This window comes from Notolabrus celidotus, chromosome 3, assembly GCF_009762535.1.
Source record: "Notolabrus celidotus isolate fNotCel1 chromosome 3, fNotCel1.pri, whole genome shotgun sequence".
Taxonomy (NCBI): domain Eukaryota; kingdom Metazoa; phylum Chordata; class Actinopteri; order Labriformes; family Labridae; genus Notolabrus; species Notolabrus celidotus.
In genome coordinates, this window is record NC_048274.1 from 24,394,859 (window position 1) to 24,409,282 (window position 14,424).

Genomic DNA, 14,424 nt, shown 5'->3' on the forward strand with positions numbered 1-14,424 from the left:
ATTATTTTACTAGTTTTTAAGGCACTGCATGGCCTTGCACCAGACTACATCTCAGAGATGCTTTTAGTATATAAACCAGGTAGGTCTCTCAGATCCTCCGGCTCCTCGCTTTTAGCTGTTCCTAAGAGCAGAACTAAAACATTTGGTGACGCTGGTTTCAGCCACTATGCTCCCAAACTATGGAACAGCCTGTCGGAGCATCTGAGAGGCGCTGATAGAGATATTGAGACTTTTAAACGTAAACTAAAAACGTATTTATTTAGTCTGGCTTTTATGTAGAGTTTAACAATTTTATTACCTACCTTTTACTATAATATTGATTTAAATGGTGCTTTATTATTTCAGTAATTTTAACTGTTATCTTACTCTACTTTTATGTATTCATTCATTCATTTATTTAATTTTATTTATCTATTCAGTTTTATCGATATTTTTAGCCTTATTTTTATTTTTCAACTCTTATCCTTACCTTTTAAATCTATTTATTTTAACTATTTTTATTCTTCATTTTGATGCTTTAACTTATTTTTATTACACATATTTTATTTTGATGTGCATTAGTCTCTATTTTAGTCTCTATTTTATTTGATGTTGTTCTTATTTTTCATTTGTATTCTTTTTTTATTTTTTATTATTATCATTATTATTATCTTCCCCTAATAATTCTTGCCATTGTTTCATTTCTGCTTCTTTCTTGTTTTCAATCGCTGTAAAGCACTTTGGGTTGCATTTTATTTGTATGAAAGGTGCTATATAAATAAAGCTTGATTGATTGATTGATTGATTGATTAGCTGGATTGGATTTTGGGTTGGGTGTTTCTCATCTTCCTTTTGACAATACACCACAGATTCTCTAAGGGTTTTAGGTCAGGCGAGCTAGCTGGCCAAACAAACAGTAATGTCATGGTCAGCAAACCATTTGGTAGTTTTGGCATTGTGGACAGGTACTAAATCCAGCTGGAAAAGCAAATCAGCTTCTCCATTTGGTTTGTCAGCAGATGGAAGCATGACATACTCTTAAATCCTGCTTGATGGCTTTGTTGACTTTGATTCAGATGAAACAGCACCTAAAATCAACTCAGAAACTTCATACTTGGATACTGTGCCTTTCTACTCTTCCTCTAGGACCTTGGTTTCCTATTGAAATGTAAAATTTACTTTAATTTTAAAGAGGACTTTGGATCACTGAGCAACCCTCAAGTTCTTTATCTCGCTAGCCAAGGTAAGACGCTTCTGACATTGTCTCTGGTTCAGGAGGGGTAGTTGTAGTCCTTTTCTTGAAGACGTCTGTGCATGGTGACTGTTGATGCACAGGTACCAGCCCCAGTCCACTTCTTGTGAAGGTCTCCAAATTTCTTAAATCTGCTCTTCTTACCCTCTTAAGGCTGCATTCTCACTGTTACTTGTGCACCTTTTCCTACCTATCACATTTCTCCCTTCCACTCAACTTTCCATTAATATACTTCGATACAGCACTCTGTGATGAGCCAGCCTTTTCAGCAATGACCTTCTGTGGCTTACCCTCCTTGTGAAGGGTGTCGATGATTGTTTTCTGGACAACTGTCAAGTCAGCAGTCCTTATTATGATTGTGGTTGCATGTTCTGAACTTAGCTATGAGATACAGTACATGGTATTTTTCCTATTTAAATACTAGTTTACAAAACTCAAAATGAGTTATTTTTGTATTTCCAGATACGTATTTTAACATTGTTGGAGCTGTAGGCCATTTTTATCATAGTTAAGAAAGGAAAATGCATGAAACATTTAAGTTTACATGTAATGAGTTGACAATATATACAAATTTAACTTTCTTAAATAACTGATGGAAAATATTGAACTTTTTCACATTCTTCAGATTTTTTTGAAATGTACCAGTAAAACAGCTATGCTGAACCCGATTACAGGATCCTAGCAAACTTGCTTTACTGTCTAATGCTACAAGTGCCACAGGCTTAATCTGAACTTCTAAATCTGCCTTCAAGTTCCCAAAATGTGGAATGATTTACAGCAGACTCTTAGAAGCGACGCTCCTATTTCTCCAGGACAATTCACGTCGATGTTAAGATCACATCATCTCACCGTGAAATTGTTTCCATTAGGTATTGCTGCTCTTGGTTTGTTTAATTTCAACTGTATCTCAATATCATTGTAAAAGAGGGAAACCTCAATTACTTTCGAGGCTCAAATAAAGGTTGATGATATATTTGGCACCACACCTGTCACTTTACTGCAAGGTACGATCTACTGATTGTGCGCCCTGAAGTAGTATAATGTGTAGTAAGTTATTTAAAGAGCATAAGTTATACCAATGCATAAAAGTTCTTCTGTCACAGTGGCTGATGGACACCAAATTTAAAAAGGCAATTTGAAATTTCAGCAGCTTGGGCAGTTTTAAAAAGGGAAAAGCGTAGTTTGAAAACAATTTTGCCAGCTGCCAGTATAAAAGTGAGACAGGCTGAGTCACCCAGCACATCCAGAATTATACAGCATTTGGCAGGTGAATGGGGTAATTTCATGCCCTGCTAGAAACCAAGACCTATTATAAATGCACATTATATCATATATTTGCTGCCACTTTTGGAATTTACTCATGTTGTATACTTATATGGGGAAACAGACTTATTAGGTAGCCATGCAAGAAAGTTCTGAATGTGTGATGTGCTGTAAAAAGAGAGCATGGGATCACCACCTACTTAAAACCACAGATTTCCACAGATAGCGAGACACTTGAAGCCCTCTGACAGGCCTGACATGAGTCCTCTTGATAATAAGGATGGGGGCACAGACCGTCGACGGAGTGTTCTATGGTTGGGCAGTTTATCTTTTTCCACTCTGCTGTCAGCAACAGCCATCTATATTAATATTTCCATTTCCCTTCAGCCCGCCCTGTTTATCTTCGGCACACTAAGGCTGCAAGACAAACACTCAATTTTAAGAGGAAGGACATTTCTGTATGACCGTAATGTAGTGATCCAGTTTGAGGTCAGCTGAGACGTAAAACATGATATATGTTATACCAATTAACTTGAAAGTAAATCTATTAGCATACAACTGGACAGATATCAATAATTATACAACTTTGGTGAGCATTTTGTGGGTGTTTTTAACACTAACATAACTTAATACATGTACAGACAGAAATAAGAAATAAAAATGAGGCTGAAGAAAAAATATTCTTGTGGAACTGAGATCATTTATGGAGTGACTCACAAACTCAAAAAACATTTATGGAGTGACTCACAAACTCAAAAAACAAACCCCACAGTGTTTCGCAAGTGGGAAGGTCAGTATATTGGATGTTTGGACGAAACTTCAGGTAAAAAAAAAAGCTCATAAAAATTGGCATCACAGCCATCGACTGAAAAAGAAAAAAAAAGTTCAGAAAACCTCACACTTTATAAGCATCATGAACTTAGTCTTCTGACTGAAGTTTTTCTTCACCTGGAAAAGTTCACTTGTTTTGGCTTTCAGGCAGATTATCAAGCTGTTGCTGATGGTTTAAGAAGAGCTGATATTTCTTTCTTGTGTCGTATATTGTGTTTGGTTGTGTTTCATTGTACTTTAGGTGGCAAGTTTTTATATCAGTACATTCTATCTACAGTACCGGTGGCACGCACAATTTTTGGTTGAAATACAGTGGGACAAGCCCATACAGAGGTAGGGCTCAAATCAGTGTCAGAATTTCAATGGATGTTAAATGCAAGCACCCACCCCCCATATGTTGAACAACAGGAGTCACACTCTTTGAGGACAGTCAGCCAGGCAGACTGAGTGTATACAATCAAGTCAGCACAGTTTCCAAATCCACCCTACTGTTAAAAACTCAAATTAGATCTGTACATTTTTTACAATTTTCTGACCTACTACTACAATGGTCTGTTATTATTCTGTGGTGCAAATTTAACAATCTCTGCATCAATGTGGGGAAGTCTAAGGAGATGGTGGTGGATTTTAGGAAGAGAGGCCGCACCCCTCATCACCCCCTCTGCATTAGGTGCAGCTGTGGAGATGGTGTCCACTGTGGATATGGGACTCCACACCTCACTCTTATATACTCACAATTGTCACTATTTACTCAATCACATTCATTTACTTAATCATATTATATCATATTAATTTTACTCATGTAGCCAAATATACTAATCATCACGAGTGTTTAGATACAAATATAGCGTGTACTGAAACCATGCAGCTTGGCACCACGGAGAACTGAGACCTGTACAGTATTGAGGCCTCTGTCACCCTGAACATCTGAGAGAGTGGAAAAGTACTGAGAACCAAAGAACGCCATGACTGCATGTCTGATAGCGGAAAACCATAACAACAAGAAGGACCTGAAGGTCGTAGTCACAACGACATATCAAAAGTAAGACGTAATGTAGCCAAAAACAGGAACCAGGGCCTTGGGAGAATTCCATGCATCAGCAGACATAGGTTCAGTATCCCAGGAATTAAGGGGGGCAGGTGGCAGACCACACGTAGCTGATGTGCATTGGTGAATGATGAGAGAACGTTATCCTTGAGGGTAGACAGGAATGTGTGTGCGCTAACTTTCACCTTTCAGGACAACTTCTCAGGCCTTGAGGAGTATGATGGGAGTCAGAACGAGGAGGATGTGGACGCGCCTCGGGCCAATGAGGGGGAGGCAACGCCCTCAAATTATGCACAATTCAAATTCATCCTATGTGTTAATAAATACTGGGTCAGGGAAAAAGTAGTCAGTTCAGACTTCGCGAACTGAACAGCACTGTTGTTGATCAGGGACACGATAGTCAGACCCAGAGCTCTGTACACTTTGCAATTTCTACTGGTGTTTAGAATAAAGCTGATTTTTGAAACTTCAATACCTCCTCCTATTTTCTTCATCAAACGAACACGCGAGGACCAGGCATTCAGAGAGGTCCTCCAACAATTGGTGACCCCGACGTGATGGAGAAGGAGGAGTGAGAAGTGCAGACTGAGATTTACCACACAACGGGCACGTGAGACGAGTGACGGCAAAACCAGGGTAGCTACCACAAAAAAAGAGGTAAGCAGACACCTGTTATAACAAAGTCCTGCATTTTGGCCACTCTAAATTTACTTTTGCAGTCACTCAAACCCACTCGTCCTAGTTTAATTGAAAAAGAAAACCAGTATAAGCTGCAACATAGGCTAACTCCCTTAAGGAGGAGAGCAAAAGGGGGGCCTGCTGTTGAAGGCGCTACAGCTGGCTACGCCCGAAAGGTGGGAACCTGGGTTAGGTGAGAGTCCTAGCACGTTAAACCAACGGTTTAGAAGCCGTCCCGACTCTGTTGAAAAGAAAAAGTTAAAAATAAAAAAAGTAGAGCAGAGTAAAACAAAGGTGTGGATTAAAGAAGCACCAAGGCCGCCGGTTCCTTGATACCGGAAGTGGGAACCACCGAGAGGGAAATATTGGTATCCGGGGTGTCCCAAAGGTTGAAATCCCTGGGGCAGGTGCCACTCCTGCACGAAACATGCTGTATTAGCGAGAAGTCAGCGCCGATTGATACAGCAAGTACGAGGCTAGTTTAATTACTGTGTAAGTGTGACCGGCCAATAGCATTGAGAATTGGTATATTCTTACCCTGCTAAAAGTACTAATTAAGGGGTTGTTGCAACGTGGGAGGCTTCGAAGGATCAAGCACATTTGAAGTGAGTCTCTTCACTGCTGATCCTGGTTTCTGTGGGTGAAAGGGTGGTTTGGATACAGGAACCGTGTTGTCTAAAAGGCATCTGTCGCTTGGGAATTGACCCCCAGAGTGAAACCGGACTGAACTAGTTCAGCCTAGAAGTTTGTTTCACTGAAGCGCAGGTGCTGGTCAATGAGCTATTCACACGAGACCTGTATGTGTTTGTAACCATAACAGTATAGAGTGTCGTAGTACATTTACAGTGTATGAACGTGAGTTGAATTATATAATATATATAGTTGTAGTACATTTACAGTGTATAAACGTGAGCTGAATTATAAAATATATAGTGCGGTAGTACATTTGCTGCGTGTAAACCGTACCCTAATTATAAACTATATAAGTAATAGAATATATATCTGTAGGGTGTGAGAGAGATGGAGGGAAAATTTGATAGGGAGTGTGAAGAATACGGGGGGTGTGGAGCAAGCTCAGTCGGAGAACAGTGGAAGTTAATTAGACTCCAATTGGCTAATGGGCTTCCCAAAAAAGGCAGAGAGAAGCAGCTGAAGGGTTATGATGACACATGGCTATGGCTCCAGGAGCAGGGTCATGTCCCAAATGATGAGGAACCGGTTGAGCTTTTACCACACCTCGCCAAGGCTGAGAGAGTACTGGTAGGACAGCTCCAGAAAACCCAGGCCGAAGAGGATAAAGGGGGGTGGAAGATTAGGAGAAAGTGGAAGGCAGAATTAGCGGCCCAAGAGGAGAGAAAAGCAGCAGTACACATGATGACACTGACTTGTGCGGCGGTAGTAAACAGTCACACCCCCACACAGACTCTGACACAGACGGAGACAAAAACAGGGGCGGTGGGAGGTGCTCCTCACGTGGGGCCGCAGCCCGCGCCGCGCTCGGCGGGGGCGGTGCGGGGTGCTCCCCCTGCAGGAGCACAGCCCCCACCGCTCTACCCCGACTTAACGTTACGACAGACTGAGCCAGATCATGGGAGGACTCCTGCCTCTCCCCCGCGTTACACGTTACACAGAGAGCACACAGAGAATCATGCAGGCTCCTGCGATGAGAATAAAGGGGGGGATCATAGATTTAGAGCAGGACATAGAGGCAGGGGGACGCCTCCAAGAACTGCAGACTTTATGGAATCTGCAGCAGGAATGTATACGGGAAACTACACTGGCCATACAGGAGCGTCAAGCAGAGCTGTCAGAACAAATACAGCAGATAGAACAAGTGCAGGATGAGCTGAGGGATAGCGGTCCCACACAAAAGCCAAAAGTGGAGGACATTCCTCCCATACAGCCAGCATACCAGTCCACGCCACGCGTGCCTGGTTTACCTCAAGTCACAGGGGATGGTGTTGCCCCCGCGCCCTCCACTAGCAATCCATTCATAGATAGAGCTTTTAGGGAGACAGGAGTTCAAGTTGGTACATGCAGGAATCTGAGAGTACTTCCCCGTGACAGGGAGGAAGATCAGAATACAGAGAGCGAAGATCAGGACTATAAGTTAGATGGTTGCTACATCGACGATGACGAACAAACATACGATGCTGAGTTTGTGGGCCGATTGGTTATGTACAATCCAACTGACCCGCCGCGACGATCAAACAGGGGACTAAGTGAACGCACACCTTGCAATGCTCCTGCACAACATGACAATGAAACAGAGAGACGCCCGACCCCACCGTCACCGGTGGCGAGTCACACTCGGAAATCTAAACCCTGTTTAGCTCCAGGTCTCGCTCTCCCCATATTAACTGCGAACAATGGCAGCTCCGCCTATAAACCTTTTTCCTTCACGGACATGAATTGCATTTCTGAAAAAATGCCTACACCCACTGAAGGGGGACAGGGGTGGATGACTAAATTCTGTCAGCTGACAAACGGCTGGACAATAGCGATGGGGGACTGGAGAGCATTAATTGGCCGACAGCTTCCCCTGCATGAGCAACAAAAAATTGAAGCTCAAGCTCAAACAGCAATAGTGCCAGATGATGCATTATTCACGACCTATGCTACAGCCATAGGCACTGCCATGCGTATCATATATCCAGTGCCCGAGGGAGCATTACACTCTTTAACCTTAAACAGAAGAGATAAAGAGAGCATGCCTGAATTTTTCATTCGGTGTAAAGACACTTGGATCAGTGTAGCTGGAACTCATCCCAGCTCGGACAGGCTGCAGACAGCTATGTTCCAGAGAGCTATTTCAGAAGGAATGCCAAGGTCAGTGCAGGCACAAATGCAAGCTAACCCTGATATTTACTAGGATGTGATGGAGACAAGTGGGAGAAGCATTTAGCTCACTATGTGCGGCAAGTGGAAGAAAAACAAAGAGTCCATGATGCTGAGGTGTCAAACAACACAGCACAATTGCTTAAGATGCAACTGGACAGCGAGAGGCGTAAATTACAGGATGATAAAAAAGGCCAATAAACCAACCACTCATATGATGCAGCAACCAGTGGCTCCTGTGCCCACACAGGGTCAACATGCTCCTCAGCAGCTGGTTGCTCCTCCTGCACCTGCGCCGGCGTATCCGCCTATGCAGCCCATGTACAGACGGCCTCAGCGGGCGATGGGGTTCGCGAGGGGTGGTTACGGGCAAGGGGGACGCGGACGGGGTGCACCTGGGGGTCAGCCAATGCGTTGCTTTACCTGTGGCGTGATCGGACATATCTCCAGATTCTGCCCTATGACACCGTGGCACACACAGCAGGTGTATGCGCCTGGACAGAGACCCTCACAAGAACAACAGTATCAGCCGCCCATGCCCCAAGCACCCTATGCAGCAGCCCCTGCACAGTATCAGCCGCCCATACCCCAAGTGGTCAAAAGTGGAGCATCTATTTTGTGCAGCCCAGACGGTATGGTTGTGACTTTTCCAAATGGACAATCTTTCAACTGCTCTGTTAGCAGAATTTCCTCGCAGTCCCAGATGTTTCTGGGTCAGGACAATTCACCTGGTGCAGAGCCTCAGTGGGCTGACATCTATTGGGGGCTGGTGCAACCTGAGACAACGAAAGGGGGCGGAGTTTCGTCTTTGTACACTGCTTGGAAGCCCTGGCTCCACATGTTGCATCCCTATGCTCCTCCACCTGACCCGCTCCACGTGACTCTGTTTTATGACCGTGACGAGGACTTGGTGTATCGTGAGGCTTTTGAAGTAATGGAGGGCAGGGTAGAGCCGGTACACTCAACGTGCTTGTATGCGGGTGCAGAGGGAATAGTTGCAGCAGTAAATTTGAGTCCTGAATTGTCACAATATTATGAAATGGCTGAAGTCTCCTCGCCACACATCACTCTCGCTGTACATACTGAGCATCAGGCCAAAGAACTGGGTCCCATGACCAAAAGGCTGTTAAAAGCTTCGGACTGGGAACCCACTCAACTCCCACACGTGTCTTATTCTCCATCAGAAAAAGCATACAGAATCTCACAGACGACAGAGGACACCGTCCTTTTGGAACACCAACAAATTGAGAGATTTCATGGCAGAGAAAAAACTGATCATCCAGATGCTGCCGGTATGCTAAACGCCATTCCTACCTCTCTCTGGTCTTCGGGCCCGACAGATGTAGGTTTTTGTTCCACTGTCGCTCCCATAACTTTTGATCTAATTTCTACTCCTGATTCTAGACCAATCTGGCAGAGGCAGTATCCACACAAAGCTGTGGCAGAGGAAGGCATTGCAGACACCATTAATGGCTTATTAGCTGCTGGTGTCCTGATTGATAACCAGAGCAATTGGAATACGCCTATCCTGCCTGTCCAAAAACAAGATTCAGGAAAATATCGCATGGCACATGATTTGAGGGCAATTAATCGCATTGTAGCGACCCCTACACTGTCAGTACCCAATCCATATACAGCACTGTCTGCTGTCGCCCCTGAGCACAAATGGTTCAGTTGTATAGATCTGGCTAATGCATTTTTCTGTCTTCCGCTCGATCCCTCGCTGCGTGACATTTTTTCCTTCACGTATGCGGGTCGTCAGCTGACATACACGAGGATGCCGCAGGGGTTTGTGTTGTCACCCGGCATCTTTAATCATGTACTCAGAAACTTGCTGACCGATCTTCCCCTACCACCGGGCTCGGTGTTGGTGCAGTATGTTGATGATTTATTAATTGCGTCCCCCACAGCACCAGATTGCCTCGCTGCTACGGATGTAGTATTGCGCAGATTGCTAGAAGTCGGTTTCAAAGTTTCACAGAAAAAGCTACAATGCTGCAGACAAGTTGTGTCTTTCCTGGGCAGGGTAGTCTCTCTCAAAGGAACAGGGGTGTCTCCTGCCCACAAGGATGCTATCTTGCATCATCCTAAGCCACAAACCGTGAAGCAAATGCTTTCATTTCTGGGCCTTACAGGCTACAGTCGTCATTTTGTGCCGGAGTATGCGGAGCTTACAGCCCCTTTGCGTGCTATGGTTAATGAGCAAGGCATGCGTAATCTCGCTGCATCATTAATTTGGGACGTGGTCGCTGAACAAAGTTTCATCACACTAAAGCAGGTTCTCTCGCACACAGCCACCTTGGCAGTTCCTGATTACACCTTACCCTTCTTTTTGGATGTTTCTGAAAAACCACACTCAGTCAATGCGGTGCTTTTTCAAAAAAAGGGGGGAGAGAGACAGGTGTGGTCATATGTGAGTGTAACATTAGACGCAACAGAGAACAGACATGATTGATCGGGTGAAAGGGTACAGATACCTCCTGGTGGCGGTGGATGCATACACCGGCTGGCCTGAGGCTGTACCCGCTAAAAAAGAGGATGCACAAACAGTAGTGAAGTTTTTGATTAACCACTACATTCCCACACATGGTTTCCCTAAAAAGATTCGATCTGATAATGGCACACATTTTAAAAATAGACATCTACAAGCAGTAGAAGCCCAGCTGGGTCTAAAACATGCCTTTGGAACTGTGTATCACCCACAGTCTCAGGGAAAGGTAGAAAGAATGAATCAGACCCTAAAAGGTAAAATCAGCAAAGTGTGTGCACAAAACAAACTTAGCTGGGTGGATGCTCTCCCACTGGCTTTGATGTCAGTGAGGAGCTCAGTTAGTTTGCGTACAGGATTCACACCATATGAACTTAGATGTGGACAGCAGTTTCCTGGACCAGGAGCTGGTGTTGTTAGAGCACAGGAAACTCCTTTCTTGGCCTATAAGCCATATTATGATCAGCTCACGGCCCTTGGTTCAGCATTTTCCGCCCAGATCGCAGAGATCAGAGGGGGTGAGGAGAAGCCGCTTCCCCCGACCGACGCTGAGTGGGTGCTCCTGAAGGTCATCAAACGGAAGTGGACGGAACCTAGATGGACAGGGCCCTTTCAGGTGACGGAGAGGACAACTCACGCAGTTCGACTTAAGGGGAAAGGAAACACCTGGTTTCATTGGTCATTGTGTGCTGCAGCAGACCCTCCTGCGAGAACCCGAGCAGACATTCGCAGGGATCTGAAAGAACAAGCATAAACTGTTCCTGGGTGGTAGAAAAAGGAGACATTTTATTATTTAGCTTCGCTAACACTAAGAGTGTAGAGTCATTAGGTGTGAAGGCATAAAACAACTTACGTTGAGAGAAGTTCTGCTCAGCTACATGGTAGGTAACGGACTCCACTAGATGGCGCTATTTTGGCTTAATATTCATTAATTCTCACTATATTGATTGTTATGTCGTGTTGTTGTTGTTGTATTCCCTCCCCTGAAATATCTTGCAGTGACGACAAGTCCGTGGAACCTCACCAAGTGACCACGAGAGATTCCAGAAAAGACACCTAGGTGGTTGGGTAAGTGGAAAGGTGTGCTCGTCTCGATGGGTGTTTCCCTGGCTGGTATGTTGTGTGTGGTGGTGTTGGTTGGTTGCTGTTGTATTCCCTGTATTAGGTCTCTCTGGAACCACGCCATCGTGGCCGCATTTGAGAAGCAGGGACCCCACGCTCGCTACCAGATGGTTGCGCTACCAGAACTTGGGCATTGTCGCAGAGGTGCCTACACCCTGGCAGTGGCTCCGCATGGGGATTCCGTGTGAAGTCCTGGTTTGTTGGTCTCAGGGAGCTGAGACCAAGAGGGGGACTTGTGGATATGGGACTCCACACCTCACTCTTATATACTCACAATTGTCACTATTTACTCAATCACATTCATTTACTTAATCATATTATATCATATTAATTTTACTCATGTAGCCAAATATACTAATCATCACGAGTGTTTAGATACAAATATAGCGTGTACTGAAACCATGCAGCTTGGCACCACGGAGAACTGAGACCTGTACAGTATTGAGGCCTCTGTCACCCTGAACATCTGAGAGAGTGGAAAAGTACTGAGAACCAAAGAACGCCATGACTGCATGTCTGATAGCGGAAAACCATAACAACAAGAAGGACCTGAAGGTCGTAGTCACAACGACATATCAAAAGTAAGACGTAATGTAGCCAAAAACAGGAACCAGGGCCTTGGGAGAATTCCATGCATCAGCAGACATAGGTTCAGTATCCCAGGAATTAAGGGGGGCAGGTGGCAGACCACACGTAGCTGATGTGCATTGGTGAATGATGAGAGAACGTTATCCTTGAGGGTAGACAGGAATGTGTGTGCGCTAACTTTCACCTTTCAGGACAACTTCTCAGGCCTTGAGGAGTATGATGGGAGTCAGAACGAGGAGGACGTGGACGCGCCTCGGGCCAATGAGGGGGAGGCAACGCCCTCAAATTATGCACAATTCAAATTCATCCTATGTGTTAATAAATACTGGGTCAGGGAAAAAGTAGTCAGTTCAGACTTCGCGAACTGAACAGCACTGTTGTTGATCAGGGACACGATAGTCAGACCCAGAGCTCTGTACACTTTGCAATTTCTACTGGTGTTTAGAATAAAGCTGATTTTTGAAACTTCAATACCTCCTCCTATTTTCTTCATCAAACGAACACGCGAGGACCAGGCATTCAGAGAGGTCCTCCAACACCACCTTCAAATACCTGTGCATGCCCATCTTCAATGACCTCATGTGGTCCACCAACACAACCAGCACCTTAAAGAAGGCCCACCGACGCCTGCACTTTCTGAGGAGGCTGAAGCGGGCTGGCCTCAGCCACTGTCTGGTATGGGAACTGCTCTGTGGCTAACAGAAAGGCTGATCAAATCTGCTCAAAAAACTACAAACAGCAGCCTCCCTTCCCTGGAGGACATATATGTCAGCAGGTGCAGAGGCAGGGCGTCGCACATCATGGAGGACCCTACCCATCCAACACACGGACTGTTCGACCCCTTTCCCGCAGGCAGAAGGATACACAGCCGGAAAGCCAGAACATCAAGGCTAAGGTGTAGCTGCTTTCCAGAAGCTGTGAGACTTGTGAAGCCTCTTTAGGTCTGTTCTCTACACTTTACTGCTGTGATTGCATGCACACATTACTGCACTTTCTCGCTGGTTTTAAACTATGTTTTTATATTTACTTACTGTAGGCTTGAGGTTATGTATTTATTTCTTTATTTGTTGAGTCTACTTTTAGCTTGTTATCTATTCTGTATGCTGCTGGACCTGAGTAATGTGTTTTGTTCCTTCATGTTTTTAAATGTGACTGAATGACAATAAAGTGAACCTTGAACCTTGAACCTGAAAGTAACAGACCGCTGTTTGCAAACTGACAAGGCAGGCTCATGTGAATTACCTGCAAGAGAGTAAAGCTGATCTCTGGACAGCGTTAAGCTAATGACAGTTGATACTAAATGACAGATCAGCTGTTGAACTACATCACTGCTTCTCTGCATCATGTTTTAGGGGTTTGGAGGTGCTTTTGGACAAGGTCAGCGGTAGCACTCAGAATTAAATGAAAATGGAAAAAATTGGCTTATTTTGACTAGTAATGTTTTTGGTTGTTCAAGGTGGGGCTAAAGCTTGGTTCTGCATTGACTCTATGTTGTAGCTATGCCTAAGTGGCCGACACTATTGTGAGCACTAAACACTTCTGCAGTAGAGTCTGGCCTAGCGCTAGTCGGCAGTGCAAAATCTATGCTAACGATATCCCCAGTTAATGGTCCCATTACATTCTCTGCCTGTTTGTGCAGAAGAAATACAATGCTACCCAACGGACCAATCATAGGGCTTGTGGTCAAGGTTGTTTCGATGTGTAGTTACAGTTTTGCGGAGATGCGCATCAGGCGACATGCATAGGCTTCAAAGTCAGTATTGAGCTACATGAACCTACTGTGTAGATTCAATGCATAAGAATTGACCAGGCTTAAGGTGGAGCTAACTAAATACTGGGTAGGACTGTAGCCCAACCAAGTCATATCCTGTCCTCGTCAGACTCTGTCAGGCTCTGCCTTCAGATCCCCTGCGGAACATGTGGAAGCTTCTGCAAGGATATAAAAGGTAAAAAATCATGTCCCTTTACAATCTTACAACACACTTTTTTCAAGTTTGTTTTTGATAGCAGGGTAATCATGGCATTTCCACACAGGTTTGAAAATATAGAAATGTCTTGGTTGAAAAATCAAGGTAAACTGTATTCCTTTGAGCTGCCGTGAATTCACAAAATGAGATCTCATGTGGTATGGATTGCTGCAAATTTGCAATAACACAAAAGAGGTCATAAAAGAGATGACCTAAACGTAGGGGAGACTATTTCAAGCTGAACTCAAACACAGTGTGCAGAATGTTAGGTGTGAGTACAGATGGCAGACTTGGTAGAGTACACACCTGAGAAAAGCCTGTTAATGATACAGCACAATGATTGGGTTTTGTTTTAACAGCCCTGTTCTGG

General features: G+C 44.4%; 1 protein-coding gene across 1 annotated transcript; it reads left to right on the top strand.

Annotated features, from left to right (window-relative positions):
* The first annotated feature begins 7,188 nt into the window (after positions 1-7,188).
* LOC117810572 lies at positions 7,189-11,871 on the top strand. Its single transcript, XM_034680470.1, is given in 3 exon segments — positions 7,189-10,315; positions 10,317-11,258; positions 11,377-11,871. Coding segments are annotated over 2 exon segments (3,024 nt in total). The 5' UTR covers positions 7,189-8,106; the 3' UTR covers positions 11,132-11,258; positions 11,377-11,871.
* The last annotated feature ends 2,553 nt before the right edge of the window (positions 11,872-14,424 follow it).